The sequence below is a fragment of the Anomaloglossus baeobatrachus genome, chromosome 1, assembly GCF_048569485.1.
Source record: "Anomaloglossus baeobatrachus isolate aAnoBae1 chromosome 1, aAnoBae1.hap1, whole genome shotgun sequence".
Classification (NCBI taxonomy): domain Eukaryota; kingdom Metazoa; phylum Chordata; class Amphibia; order Anura; family Aromobatidae; genus Anomaloglossus; species Anomaloglossus baeobatrachus.
Window position 1 is genome coordinate 821,894,083 of NC_134353.1, and position 16,054 is coordinate 821,910,136.

Genomic DNA, 16,054 nt, shown 5'->3' on the forward strand with positions numbered 1-16,054 from the left:
CATCAAGACAGCAGTGGTGTTTGGGGGGGAGGGGAACATCTAGATAGCGGTGGTGGTTGTGGGGAACACCTAGACAGTAGCAGTAGTGGCAGACACATCTAGACAGCAGTGGGAGGGGGGGGGGAGAAGGGGCATCACCTAGACAGCATTGGTGGTGGTGGAAAATCTAGACAGTAGTGGAGGGGGGGATGGGTGAAGGGCATCTAGACAGAAGCAGCGGTGGGAGGTGGTGAACAGCTAGAGATCAGCGGGGGCAGTGGAACACTTAAACAGCAGTGGTGGGGGGGAGGAGGAACACCTAGCCAGCAGTGGTGGTGGGGAACATCTAAACAGCAGTGGGGGAGGGGATGAATGGGAAGCGGGAGGTACGTAGACAGCAGTAGTGGTGGAGAGAACACCTAGATAGCGGTGATGGTAGGAGTGGGAGGAAAAACACCTATACAGCAGTGGTGATGGTGAAGAGTACATCTAGACAGTAGTGATGGTGGGGGAAGGGAGGATGAAAAACACCTAGACAGCAGTGGTGGGGGGCTTTCAACAGATTGCCAGTTGTCATGGCACCCAGGACACCCTAGGGGTATATAGCCTGGGCCAATTGACGCCTGAGCGGATGTCCCAATGGGATTGCATAACTTAAACAATAGAATTCAAGTGGTTAATCAGAAGCTCTAATCACTGCTGTTAGAAGCAGGTGCCGCCTGTATAACACAGCCAGCACCTGCCCTGTATGGAGCAGACTCAGCTCCTGAGACCACCACACGTGCACCATGAGGGTTATATATTTATATTTGCTCCCATTAACAAAATTTTAGTCAGCTGATTAGATAAAAACAGACATTTCTACCAATTCTATAAGGTAATGGAAAACTGAACATAAGATAATCTTGTATATGTGTACATAAGAACATCTGTTATCAGCCCTCGAAGGAAGTCAGAGGAAATAATCAATGTTTCTTATAGCTCCTCTGGTTCCCATGAAATCCTGTTACTTGCAGCTCATGTATACGATGCATGAATTTAAGGGTAGCAGCCTATTTGGGACTGATTCCTTTGATATTTAGTTTTTGTTCACAGAAACCCTTTGATGTTCTTGTGAGGTGTTTATGAGCTTCTGGCACAATCTCCACAGTAAGGAGTATTAATCTTTTGTTTTGCTGATTTACATATTGAGCATGTTTGCGTGGCAGCAGCTTTCCATTATATATTCCATTATTTTGTGCATTGTTTTTTGTCCCAGAACATGTAATTTCACATTAGATTGATACAAGTAAAATATATCTTTGTACCGTGTTAGCCAGTAGAGAAAAAAAAAAAATTGTTTAAAAGAACAGAGAGTCCTCAGTGGTTGATACCTTTTAATGGCTAACTGAAAAGATGGTAATAATTGCAAGCTTTCGAGACTACTCAGGTCTCTTCATCAGGCATGGTATAACACAAAATCTGAAGAGTCACGTATTTATACACAACAGGACTTAGAATAGTGCAGTAAAAAAAAAAAAAAAAAAAGAACAAGTTATATGAAACAGAACTATCTCTATGGCAGGGGGACAAGCTGTTCTAGCCATAAATACTGCTGCAGTTCAGTGTGAAAGTTTTATTGTCCTTTGATAAGGGTCTGGTCCAGGGCTGTGACACGCTCGGATGGTCAGAGGAGCACATCTTTTAACTGATGTAAAAAGACATGAATCCATGAGACACATTCATTCCTTCTCTGAATGTGTCAAAGGTCATCATAAGTTTGTACTCCCATAGTCTCCTGTCTCTCTGGGACTTGAAGTTTCCTTGATTGATTGATGAACGTGGCTGTCAGTGTAAGACCTTACTGCAGATCCCCGGTCTGGTATTGACCACTGCCATCAGTGTTATGTAAAATGTTACAATGAAGATTCAATACACAAAGATAAAAGAAAGTAATCACATGGAGGTTAGATCGGACGTCAGTAGTAAAGAATTCAATGATGACAGGGGCTGAATAGGGTGACCATGTGCAACTACATATATATATATTATTGTGTGTGTGTGTGTGTGTGTGTGTGTGTGTGTGCGTGCTATATATACACACACACACATATATATACACACACATATATACACACACACACACACACACACACACATACATATATATACACACACATATATACACACACATATACACACATTATATATATTATATATATATATATATATATATATATATATATATATATATACACACACACACACACATATACATACACACACATTTTATATATATATATATATATATATATATATATATATATATATATATATATATATATATAGATACACACACACATACATACACACATATATACATATACACACACACACATATACATACATATATATTTTTTCCCCATATATTGTACATATTTGTTCCATATGTATTCACCTTCCTAACCAGGCCAGCTTTTTTTTTTTTATTCCTCGGGTCAGTGACATTACAGTGATACCACATTTATAATGTTTTCACATGGCTGTATTCTGAAAGTTATAGCTTTTTTATTTTTATGCCAAGAAACTATATGGCTGCTTGTTTCTTACAAAACAAGATGACGTTTTCAGCCATTTTTATACATATGACTTTTGTTGCCGTTTTATTCCACATTTTTGTCAGCTGTGTGATGAAAATTATTTTCAATTATTTGTTCTTAATTTTTTGACTTTTTGTTTAAATATTTTTACAATTCTTTTTAACTTTTTTTTTTTTTTAAACTATTTATTTAGCCCCTATATGACACATTAACTTTTATCAGTCTGTTATTAGGCTACACATTATACCGGTCAGTGAGACACTCACTGGCAGAAGCCTTTTAGACTACTGGCATGATCTATCAGGCTTACCGTAGCTGGCTACCATGGAGGTCGTAATCGTGACCTCGGGTTGCCATGGCAATGATCAGGCCCTTGCATTGACGTCATGGGGTGTCGATCAGATGGGAGAGGGAGCTCCCAGCCTCCCTAATGGTGCGATGGAACTATGAACTAAAAAGCAGCGTGAATTGGACACTGATCTTTCATTTCAGCCAGGTATGTCTTAATCTGAAACTCTGCAGCATTTCAGAGAGAGCATACACTTAAAAGCCGGCCGGGGACCACAACACTGAGGACTAGTCCTAGAGGCAGGTTCACAGCTGCTTCTCTTGGCCTGCTGCTCTAGACTGACCCATCTCTCTCTATGTATGTGTATAAGGAGCCACCGGGGACCAGACAATTGCACTAGTCACCCGAGACGCATCTTCCAGGCCGGTTTTTAAATGTATGTTTTCTCTGAATTGCAGAGGTTAAAATAATGGACTCTGGCTGAAATGAAATGAATGAATCATACTGCTCATAGCCTAGACAGCATGAATCAGCTGTCACTATCCTTTTAAGTCTTGTTAAAATCCTAAGAGTAATTACCAAGGTTATCCGCAGAGGTGAATTAAAGATGTTGGCAGTGTTAGAAAAAGCAATGAAAAAGCCACAGATCTCCCTTTTTTTTCTTGACCATGTCATAATTTGCAAACATCCCATTAATGCCGGTATAAAGTGATTTTACTTTACGTCGCTCTTCTGCAGTGCTGTAGAGAAAAGTAATTCAGCATCTACTGATTTCCAACAGCAAACTGCAATTCTCCATACCTTGCCATAAAGAATCAAAGCTGGACAAATAAGCGAAAAGAAAGGGTCTTATCTGTGGAGGTATGATGGATACAAAAAGACGGTTCTCACCTGGCACCGGTGTGCCTCACACAGCCATGACAAGAACCTGAGATCAGCCACTGGAGTTACCACAAGCCATTAGGTCAGAACAACGTGAAGGGAACCGGAGTGCAATATGGCTTCAGACCTGTGCTGCTGGAGAAATAAGCCAAATAGCCAAATGCTTTGGATGTGGAAAGGTGGTTTACTCTATGAGTTTCAGAATGATTCTTGCTCCTTAGTCAGGATGGCCATCGGGTGGCAACCCTGAAGAAGGATCACTCTGAAATGCAAAAAATAAACCATCTTTCACATCCAGAGCATTTGGCTACTTGTTTCTTCTCCAGCAGGTCTGAAACCATATTGTACTCCGGTTACCTTCAACTTGCCATAAAGAATGGTGTACGGATATGTTGTAGCATAAGCCGTGGCACTGGCACACATTCTTACCTTAGGTTTTTCCAAATGTCCATTAAATTTTTCTGTACATCTGTGGTGAGATGCCTGAAAAAGGAAATTCTGCCGATTATTAAATGTTCAGTGAGGGGAGAGTTAATCAAAATTGCCAAAGGCTAAAAAAATACTATTTTCCTAAATGTTTGTCATTCTTTTTTTTCATTTTGAAAAACATGATCCTCAATGATGCATGGACACAATGCAGCACTGTTTTCATTAATACACACATATGTATCATCACCAGCATGCCTTACAGTCTATACTATCTATGCTTTACTTATACAGTATGTCATGCTCTATGAGGCCATGGCAGCTATGACAGATCCCACTGCTACACAACGGAGTGTGTCAGGTCTCTACCAAGTGTCCATTCTAGTGCAGATGACACTATTGCCATACAAAATTAAACTGGACAGAATAAAGTGACGTATTGTGTCCCCGTTGGCAGAAAGGTGGAGGGCCATCTACATGTATAACCATGCACATACAGATTTATCACAATTGTAAAGATGTGGTGTGAATACCTACCTGTGCCAGACACAACCGTTTCCATACGGAGCTCTTCAATTCTGCAATCTGCTCCTCAGTCATAGCTACCGATGTATCCTTTATTGTATCCTGCAAAATATTATACAAAACTGTACTTTAAAAGCTTACATTAAACTAAATATAGTAACAAATCAAACTGCGATGTCCAGCAGGCTACTGAATACCAAGAGCATTGCCGGATGATGGAAAATCGTGACATTTTATACCTCGTGCTCTTGATTCCCAGTACCAAAGCAAGACAGCACCAAAGTGTTGTACGTCTTCATGGCAGCCACTAATTGACTGGCCACTATAACAGGGAAAAAAAAGGTGTGGGGTGTAGGTGACAATGGTGAAAGTATCATTATATTGCTCCAAGTATCTAAATAAAAAAGGAGCAATTGTGTTGAAGTTTTCATTTCATTGTCCCCTCTGTTCGCCATCAGTAATATGATTACGGTGTGTGCATTAAAATACACATTGCTTTCTTCTCCCGTTTTCAGCGCTGCCCCGATGCGCTTCTGCATTATGTGAATGCAGTTATGTGCTGGCAGCTCACACAGAGTCTTCTGTTCGGACTGGAAGGTATTTTCTGAGTGTAAGGCTAGATGTGGTCAATTGTATTTTCTCTCATCCAGTCGAGATAATCGGTCATATTTTGCGAATCACACTCTCGTCAGAGTGTAATCGTAGTGCAGTCCGATTCTCTCGGAGGTGAAGACAAAAAAAAATAATTAAGTTTCTCCACCATATCTACATTGTGGGGCATGCTGTGTTTTTTTTCTCAGACAGACTTGGTCTGAGGAAAAAAAAAATTTGACTGGGGCAGGGGAACGCGGGACTCAGATCGGCGGGGGAAGGCGGGACTCAGATCGGCGGGGGAAGGCGGGACTCAGATCGGCGGGGGAAGGCGGGACTCAGATCGGCGGGGGAAGGCGGGACTCAGATCGGCGGGGGAAGGCGAGACTCAGATCGGCGGGGGAAGGCGGGACTCAGATCGGCGGGGGAAGGCGAGACTCAGATCGGCGGGGGAAGGCGGGACTCAGATCGGCGGGGGAAGGCGAGACTCAGATCGGCGGGGGAAGGCGGGACTCAGATCGGCGGGGGAAGGCGGGACTCAGATCGGCGGGGGAAGGCGGGACTCAGATCGGCGGGGGAAGGCGGGACTCAGATCGGCGGGGGAAGGCGGGACTCAGATCGGCGGGGGAAGGCGGGACTCAGATCGACGGGGGAAGGCGGGACTCAGATCGACGGGGGAAGGCGGGACTCAGATCGGCGGGGGAAGGCGGGACTCAGATCGGCGGGGGAAGGCGGGACTCATGTAACATATGCATGAGCCCCAAATATATTTTCATTCATCCCAAAGTGCGATTCTGGAACAGGTGAAAAGCTACTTGGGCCATTTAACATTTTTAAATGGAGGCTTATCATGGTGTGTGGTCATGAATTCTCAGATTGTGCTGCTCATTCGGCAAGGAGCAGATCTCACTGCCGATCACTGGCAGACAAACCTGCACCCTGTGAGGAGCATCTGCAGTTGGCGCACGCAGACTGTGTATGAATCTGACCTGTATGGCTATACTCACAGTTACACACTGTGCCCTAAAGCCACATGCACACATTGAGTATCAGTATTTGTAAGACGAATCCAGGCGTGGGTAATAAATACAGAAGTGGAGCCGTGTTTCTATTATACTTTTCCTCTGATTGTTCCACTCCTTGTGCCTTACAACATTTAATTTCCATCCTTTGGCTTTCCCCAACTGTGGGCTAGACAGGGAAAACCAAACGACAGGATGTGGCATGAGGCTGCAGATTCCTTTGATCTGCACCACAGAGATCCTCTGCGGTCCACGAAGCTGCCGCTGAAGTCTCTACAGCCAAACAGCAGAGTAATTCAGTGAGAAAATAAGAAGATGCCAACTCCTTCATTTCTACCACTGCACTCCTAATCTGCTTGCCACAGATCGTGTGGGTAAATGGTTGTGTTGGCAAACAGCGAGTCCTTGGCGCCAGGGCTGTGGAGTCGGTAAGCCAAACCTTCGACTCCGACTCCTCAATTTCTCTTGCACCGACTCCGACTTCTACATATATTGCTTATAGTTAGGTGAAAAATTTATTGTAGTTTGTGAACATCACACATTTAATAATTTTTATGATACAATAATCAAGATATTTAGCTAGAACATAAAATATATTCATTGGAATACAACTGTAGAACACAAAAAACTGTAATAAATTGTAAATATGTAATACACTATGTAATATACAGTAGATTACAGATATATCGTGTGTGTGTGTGTGTGTGTGTGTGTGTGTGTGTGTATATATTTTACATTGTATTACATATTTACAATTTATTAGTTTGTGTTCTAAAGTTGTATTCCAATAAATATATATGTTCTAAATATCTTGATTATTGGAGCATAAAAATAATTAAATGTCTGATGTTCACATTGTACTACAATACATTTTTCATTAAATATAAGCATTATACTAAATGTTATTATTTTGTAAAATATTCAGCACATTCTGCATTGCACTACTGTCCCCAATTTATTATATATTTTAGGAGTCGGAGTCGGTGCATTTTATACCGACACCGACTCCACCAAAATGAGCTCCGACTCCACATCCTTGCTTGGCGCCCTAGTGCACTTTTAAGAGATCCAAGATAGAGGAAAAAAAAAGGTAATAATGCCAAGAAAACGTCAAGATGCTCTGATCTCTAGAGAGTCTCTAGGGTTGTGTGCTTGCTGTACTTCTACAGTGGACTTTGGTAGATGAGGGCCTTGGCTTTCTTCGAGAACTATTGCACCTTTGGCTGGCCACTGCACAAAGTGTGCTCCATGCAGAGCAATTCGAAAAGGATGGTGCAAAATTGTAGCCTCAGTATAGAACAGACCATAAGAAATTTATTAGCATGAAAAGACACTAAAGAACCATGTACTGTATTGTACACTACAAAAGTGATTTCCATTGGTGACTCGACAGATGTCTAGTCCTGTCAAGATGTGCCCCAGCATATCCTTGGATATGGACTCCATTCCCTCAGAGATTCATTGTCTCGGGTCACTCAGATCCTGTTGCTGGGAGGACAGATACACTGAGTCCTTCCGGAAGCCCCACAGAAAGAAGTTGCTGGGTGTTAGATTGGGTGATAGTGGAGGCCAGAGTGACATTGGGGAATTGCCCTGAGACAACGCATCACTAAAACAATGGACTCCATATCAGAGGATATGCTGGCATGCATCTGGGTAGCCCTGGACTACCGCCTAGATATCTGCAGTGTCACCAATGGATATCACGTTGGACATTTATAGTGCATGGTTAAAACTTGGCCGGTGTCTCTTCAGGTTAGTAAATTTGTGTTATGATCTCTCGGTTATGAATATGGAGGCTATCATTTTGCACAATCCTTTTTGAATCCCCCTGTGCAAATGTTACAGTTTATATAAAGACTAAATCTATATACAATGCCGAGTAGCTTTGTAGATAATCTGATCTTCTGACTACATTCAAAATAGCAGGGCTTTGGAGTCGGAGTCGGAGCTCATTTTGGTGGAGTCGGTGTCGGTATAAAATGCACCGACTCCGACTCCTAAAATATATAATAAATTGGGGACAGGAGTGCAATGCAGAATGTGCTGAATATTTTACTAAATAATAACATTTAGTATAATGCTTATATTTAAGTGAAAAATGTATTGTAGTACAATGTGAACATCAGACATTTAATTGTTTTTATGATACAATAATCAAGATATTTGGATAGAACATAAAATATTTATTGGAATACAACTTTAGAACACAAAAAACTAATAAATTGTAAAAATGTAATATATATATATATATATATATATATATATATATATATATATATATATATATATATATATATATATATATATAGTGTATATGCACACACAAGATATATATGTAATCTACTGTGTATTACATATTTACAATTTATTACAGTTTTTTGTGTTCTAAAGTTGTATTCCAATAAATATATTTTATGTTCTATCCAAATATCTTGATTATTGTATCATAAAAATTATTAAATGTCTGATGTTCACATACACATATTCATGTACTACAATAAATTTTTCACCTAACTATAAGCAATATATGTAGGAGTCGGAGTCGGAGCCGGAGTCGGAGTCGGTGCAAGAGAATTTGAGGAGTCGGAGTCGAAGGTTTGGCTTACCGACTCCACAGCCCTGCAAAATAGTACAGGCTTCAAAGCTGTGGAGCATCACAAATGGCAGTAGACAACATGTTCTCTGAGGCTGTGAGCTGGAGGGCAGAGCCGAACAGCCCCGACCCTGACCGGTGACTTAATTTCATAGGTATCCGTGTCCTAAGGACCCAGATGCAGTTAAGTGCAATGGATGAGCAGAAAGCCACCATCTTCCTTCTCCACCATTTACTTGGCATTGCTGATCTTATCCCCATCTTATATCACCCAATCCACGGTCATTCCTCAGTTGCAGGAGGTGTCAGAAATAGCGTAATGATTGTGGTTCGATAAGGTTGTGACTGGGCCCGGGAGTGGTGGGGGCCCCGTTAATTACCGATCCGTTTTTCTTTCATTTGAAAAGGATTTGCTTACTGGATCAGTTTCAAATGGAAGATAATGGTGGCTAATTAATAGATCCATTTACCAAAGATTTCAAATGTTAAAAAAGACATCCAGCAGAAATAAGTTGTTTTAAACAAGAAAACAAGTAATGTCTGCACAACGTTTTTGCCCACGGATTGCTGCTTGATCCATTCCAACAGATGATTACTGGACAGGTGAACATAGCCTAAAAGGGATCTGTCACCAGGTTTCATTCCAGGGATGTATCAGATGCTCAGTAGCTTGCTGTAGTTACAAAACAATCAGTATTTTATCATCAGGATATTATCACTAGAGGACTGTGTGTCTTGTACTTGGAAGTGCAGCTAATTTGCGTAACCCCGCCACCACCATCAATTTGCAGCTTGCTCATAATTTACAGTGTACACAGATAGCTGCTTATCAAAAGGTGTGGACCGGGTTATATACAGCCCAGCATTCATATAACATCTACAGCAGAGAAAACTGGGATTTTATCAAGACTGCTTGAAGTAGCGCTGTAAGTGATACATTGCTGGAATCTGGCCCCTTTATCATGCTGCTCTAATATTCTATAGCAGAAACCTGCTGACAGATTCACTTTTAAAAGCCTTCCCAACGCCTTTTACTAATTAGATGAAAAAATATAAAAGATAAAATAATAACTGGCATTACCATGTCTATAAAAATGTAAACAAAAAAATACCATAGCATTAAACCAGGATGAAGAAATGCATAACAATAAAGCATAACAATAAAGCGAAATGCAGAAATTACTAGGTTTTCTTCACCTTACTTTTAAAAAAAAAAAAAGGAATACAAAATGATCTATGCTCCAGTTCTTGTTGGTTTTCAAAAAGTTCTAAAGAAAAAGTTTTTGTGTTTTTTTTTTTTTACTAAGAGCACTAGAGGAATCACATTCTTTCACAGATTAAGGATTATACAATAATGTTGGATGAACAGAAAAACAATTGGTCAAATAACTATACCTCCAAAAGATAAGTCCCAACGTACAGCACAGAGTAATATGGAGCGCTGTACTCTCTATGCTCTTTATCTTGTAGAAGGAGTTTATTATTTGTGAACACATGCGTTATCTCCCGATCTGGTCCGTTTGGATTGTATATTACTGCATGTCCGGCTGTAAGAACTCTGTAAGAGAGAAGTATGAAATAAGAAAATGGTCACATCGCAGATATACCATTATATACCTGAATAGTAAACCTTATTCATATTCCTCATCACCACTGCCAGCAGGTTTTTGCTATGTAATCTGAAGACAGCAGGAAATAGTGCCTAAAACACTGAATTCAGCAATGTGTCACTTACCAGGCTGTGTGCTGTTGTTTTTTTTTTTTTACAATGAAAGTTTTAATCACCAGTAGATCTGATTAGCAGCTCACTGTCAATAGACAATGTACATGTGGTGTGAGCTTGGTTAGCCTTCTGAGCTCTACCACATACTGCATCTAAGATATGTGATTGTTCCAACGGTTGTAAAATAAGTGATACATTGTTGGAATCAGGGTTTGTTTTCCTATATTATGCTGCTTTTAAAGATGAGGTAGCAAAAACCAGGTGACAGATTTCCTTTAATGGAGGTATAATCCAACACAATCACTCAAAGACTGCAAAACCACTTCCATAGTTGCCAACAGTCTACACACAACTTCACATTTTTGCTGTCTCAGGAAGTTTCACAAAATAAGTATTTGTAGCCATTGGAAAAATATAAGGCGCAGGCACTGCCGCTCATGTAGCAAAAATATAAAATAGGTGCTTCAAACCCAAATCACACACACACAAAAAAAAGAAAGCTACATAAAATGGGTCACGCACATTGAATTGTAATATAGTTTATCAGATAAAACCGTACAAATAATGTGGCAAAAAAATAAATAAAAATGAAACCATTTAAAAAGTGCATAACAGAACAATACACAGACGACCTAGCAAAGTACTAAGATATAAGTGATGAGGTCAAAAATACCCCATCATCTCTCATCATGTAAGAAAGAGACATTAGGGCGAGTACCAAAAACCTGTTTTGGGGCACTTTATATAGGGACACAGAAACTATGGGATGTCCTGAAGCAATCCCTGAGGTGGGAAAACTAATAACAGTATTGCAGAAGGAAGAATAGCAATGGCTCAGGTTACCACCAGAGATACTGCCAATTGCAGTATCCTTCAGCTAAGGGCTGGTTCACACTAAGCGACAGCGACAACGAGGTCGCTGTTACGTCACCATTTTCTGTGACGTAACAGCGACCTTGTAAGTCGCTGTTATGATCGCTGCTTAGCTGTCAAACACAGCAGCCGAAGCAGCGATCATAACCGCGAGAGCAGGGAGCCGCGCACACTGCTTAGCGCTGGCTCCTTGCTCTCCTAGCTACAGTACACATCGGGTTAATTAACCCGATGTGTACTGCAGCTACATGTGCAGAGAGCAGGGAGCCGCGCACACTGCTTAGCGCTGGCTCCTTGCTCTCCTAGCTACAGTACACATCGGGTTAATTAACCCGATGTGTACTGCAGCTACATGTGCAGAGAGCAGGGAGCCGCGCACACTGCTTAGCGCTGGCTCCTTGCTCTCCTAGCTACAGTACACATCGGGTTAATTAACCCGATGTGTACTGCAGCTACATGTGCAGAGAGCCGGAGCCGGCAGCACAGGCAGCGTGAGAGCTGCGGAGGCTGGTAACTAAGGTAAATATCGGGTAACCACCTTGGTTACCCGATGTTTACCCTGGTTACAGCTTACCGCAGCTGCCAGATGCTGGCTCCTGCTCCCTGCTCGCTTCATTTCATCGCTCTCACACACAGCGATCTGTGTGTCACAGCGGGAGAGCGCCTTTGAAGAAAACGAACCAGGGCTGTGTGTAACGAGCAGCGATCTCGCAGCAGGGGCCAGATCGCTGCTCAGTGTCACACACAGCGAGATCGCTAATGAGGTCACTGTTGCGTCACCAAAACCGTGCCGTAGCAGCGATTTCGGTAGTGATCTCGCTATGTGTGAAGCACCCCTAAGACTTGCATCCGTTGATGCAAAGTTAAGCACTCCACAAATATCTGGACTGAAGACTGGAGACTTTTACGACACGGGAGGGGCACCCTAGCTTAGTCAGATATTCCGTAGTTGCAAATTCAAAACCAGCGAGCAATCATAGCCCCACAGGCAGCCAAACCTCTAGAAATGCAAACCGGGATGACCAACAAAGCATGTTCACAGAGCTGTGAGGTACATGTAGAGCTTTAAAGCTCTGACTATGTCACATTGTGTAAGGACCTCTCAGGGAGATTAGAGGCAAAGTGCTCTCCTAACTGAGCTTGGAGCCGGAGACAAGGTTAGGGAGAAAGGAAGGTTATGGGCGCAAGACCACCATTAGGAGCACCACCTGATGGAAGAGATTGATATGAGAAAGCAAATAATAGTTGTCGGAAAATTGGAATGGAGAGATCTGAGCTTGGCATGAAAGGAGAGGGCTGAAGAGTGTCCAAGACCAGATTGAGATCCCCAATATCCAGTGGTGCTAACATGGTGGCCCTGATTTCAGCCAAGGCAGGAACCTGGCCCTTGAGAGTCAACCCTGGCTCAAGACCGGAATGCAAAAATTATAGAGGAGGAGCAGTGCTGTTAAGTTTTCACATATCAAGAAGAAACCTAATGACATCCAAAGGCCATCGCTTCCTAACCCTAGTTAAACTGACTTAATTAGAAAGACTGAAGACATCTGAACTAAAGACTCAACAGTCCTGCAGGTAACTTAAATGAACAAGAATTCTATTAAAACAGGAGACCCTTGGGAAAGGTCTAAGTAAATTATATGGAAGGCGCCCAGGGGCACCTGCAACGAAGAACAGGAATGCTGGACTCAACTTGAAGAATCCTGAGCTTAGCAGGCATTCAAAGTTTTTAGCTCAAAATAGAGCAAGGAGGATCCTGCCCTGATAGTTGAAGACCACAGTTCCCCTGGAATGTAGAAGAACCTACAAGAGGGAATTCTAATAGAGGAGTTTGGCATCCCAGAGGACTGCCAGATACATAAAATTTCCAAAATGCCCTGGAGGTCCAGGCAACACAATAAAAGTTGAGAATGACCTTCATCAAGACTAAAATGAGACTGCCCTGGCTAGCACTTCCATAATTGGTGAAAAGAGGCTAGAATTCTCCAACTGGGACCTCAAGGAGTGTAGGACATAATCACAACAAGGTAAATATCAACTTGGGGACCAAGAAAGCATGAGGGATGAACAAAAGTCTTGACCTAGCTGTCTTAAGTAGAGGCTTCATCAGACACTCAGCGTGTAAAATGGTGCCTTGCCCAGGGACAATGATCCACAAGGGAAGAGAAACTGGTGGAAAAAAAAAAAAAGAAATCCACTCGCAAGAAAGGCACACGGTCAGCAGGATACAAAGGGTTTCTGGGAGCGTAAATTCTGGTATATCAAATCTTTGGTCTAAGATACAACAAACAAAGGATTCCTACTGGCTGAAGAAACCAAAAAGAGTGCAACATGCCATCTTCACTCACTGCAAAGTCAAAAAAATGTCTAGAGTGTGGCAGTCATCCTTGCTTCTAGAATTAAAGTAAATGAAACTGATAACGGATGGAATCATCGACCAATCCTTCTATATGCACATAAAGCTGGTGCAAAGCTGGAGAGCTTGTGGGATGTGCTAAGCTGAGAGACTTCTTGCAAAAGAAAAGAATTCTGACTGAAAGTAAAAGAAGCGCACAAAAGTCTTTCAACTTCGCCAAACCAAGCGTTCTCTGTTGGTAGGCCTGACTGACTCAAAGAAAAGGTCAGAGACCTGTTGCTCACCTCTAAAACGGGCCTCACTTGGACTTAGATGAACTGACTCATCTAAGATTAGGTCAGACTAGCCACTGGTTTTGTGTGTCCTGTTTAGTTGTAGGAGTGTTGACTGGATTGCGTACATGATCAGCCCTATGAGTGACCACCTGCAAAGCTGTAGTGTCTCAGAATGACTGACCCACCTATGGAGAAGAACTTACCCTGGGAGGTGATTAGAGTCCTGTCAGGATTAGTTACATGCTACTTTAAGCTAAGAAGTCGCTGACTGATCCAGGGAAGAGAGTCAAGTAGTTTTTAGCTTGCTAGTGTGATTTTATTGTGATATACCCTGCGAGAGGTCTAGCTTGATTCTACTGGCTATACTGAGATGTGAAATTTCTGACATGTCTCAGTGTACTGTTCTAAATCATTCAGGAAAGATATCTGCATACAGGCTGGTTCACGTTAGTTCTACCCACCGCTGAAAGGTCTCTCCTGGCTGACTTGAAATCTGAAATTCTCTGGGAAGAGGTCCAAGTAGCATTTGGCTTGCTTGTGCAAGATGACCTTCTAATTATAGAAAACAATGGTCAAAAGGTCAGGCTCAGTCTGAATCCAAGTACAATCAGATTCGCCTGCACATATAAGTTCTACTAAGGAAACTATGCCTGATAAAACCAACCCATTGGGGACAGAGTGGAAAGAGTTCTGTAAGCGCTCTGTCAGACAGAAAATGGAATTTAATGGTCCGACCCCTTTAGGAGTGGTCAGAATATTGGCTGGTCTGCTACCTAGATCTACCCTTAAAAAATCGGTATAGCCATAGCCACCCTCACATTACGTATTACTGAGAAGACTCAGCTAGCCGTTCTGACTAATGTGGAAGCATGGTCAAAGTACTGTCTGGCTCACGTGAAAAATACACCACCTCTGATCGAACTCTGTAGCAATTGCTAGCGATATAGAGCGTGTAAGCACCCGCCCCCGTCGTGTGTGCGATATCGTGTGTTCGCTGCCGCAGCGAACATTATCGCTACAGCAGCGTCACACACACTTACCTGGTCGTCGTCGCTGTGACTGCCAAACTATCCCTCCTTCAAGGGGGAGGGATGTTCGGCATCACAGCGACGTCACTAAGCGGCCGGCCAATCAAAGCGGAGGGGCGGAGATGAGCGGGACGTAACATTCCGCCCACCTCCTTCCTTCCGCATTGTGGCCGGCGGCAGGTAAGGAGACGTTCCTCGCTCCTGCGCTGTCACACACAGTGATGTGTGCTGCCACAGGAGCGACGAACAACATCGATAATCAACCATTACCGATTTTTGGTTTTGGAACGACCTCTCCATGGTGAACGATTTTCACCATTTTTGAGGTCGCTTAAGGTCGCTGGTAAGTATCACACGCTGCGATATCGTTAATGACGCCGGATGTGCGTCACTAACAACGTGACCCTGACGATAAAACATTAACGATATCGTAGCGTGTAAAGCCCCCTTTAGTCGTGAGAATGCCTCTAGAATCCAAAATGTGCTATGGACCCTCTAAATATAACATTTAGTCAGTCTGATTCACCCAGGGAGGAGGTCAGATTGCTATGTAGATCATTTCAGAAATGTACCACCTTACTTTCTGTAGGAGATGGTCAAAATAGCATTCAGGTTGCAGGGTCACCTTCAGGATTCGCTTGGTTGCAAGGTCCAAGTAAGGTGGTCAGAGCAATTATTGTTATCCGGACAATATTCCAACCAGTCTGAAGGGGACTTCATCAAAGAGAATAACGTTACCCCAGTCTTGTGCAGTCCTATCCCCATACTTCTGACACAAATGTCAGTCTGTTCTTCATGTTTTTCTTGGAGAGGAGTGGCTTCTTTGCTGTCTTTCTTGACACCAGTTTAGCCTTGAAAACTCTTCGCCTCACGGTGCACGCAGAACCACTGATACATGCTTGCTTCCATTCTT

At 42.4% G+C, this 16,054-nt stretch overlaps 1 protein-coding gene across 1 annotated transcript in view; it reads right to left on the reverse strand.

The window, feature by feature from the left end:
* The window catches only part of SLF1 (SMC5/6 complex localization factor 1), a 151,565-nt gene that overhangs the window by 92,992 nt on the left and 42,519 nt on the right, over positions 1–16,054 (reverse strand). Inside the window, exons 5-7 of the mRNA XM_075325093.1 lie at positions 10,285–10,447; positions 4,693–4,782; positions 4,159–4,212 (exon numbers count right to left, since the gene is read on the reverse strand). Coding sequence (XP_075181208.1) covers positions 4,159–4,212; positions 4,693–4,782; positions 10,285–10,447 — 307 coding nt within the window. The remainder of the gene's footprint in view (positions 1–4,158; positions 4,213–4,692; positions 4,783–10,284; positions 10,448–16,054) is intronic.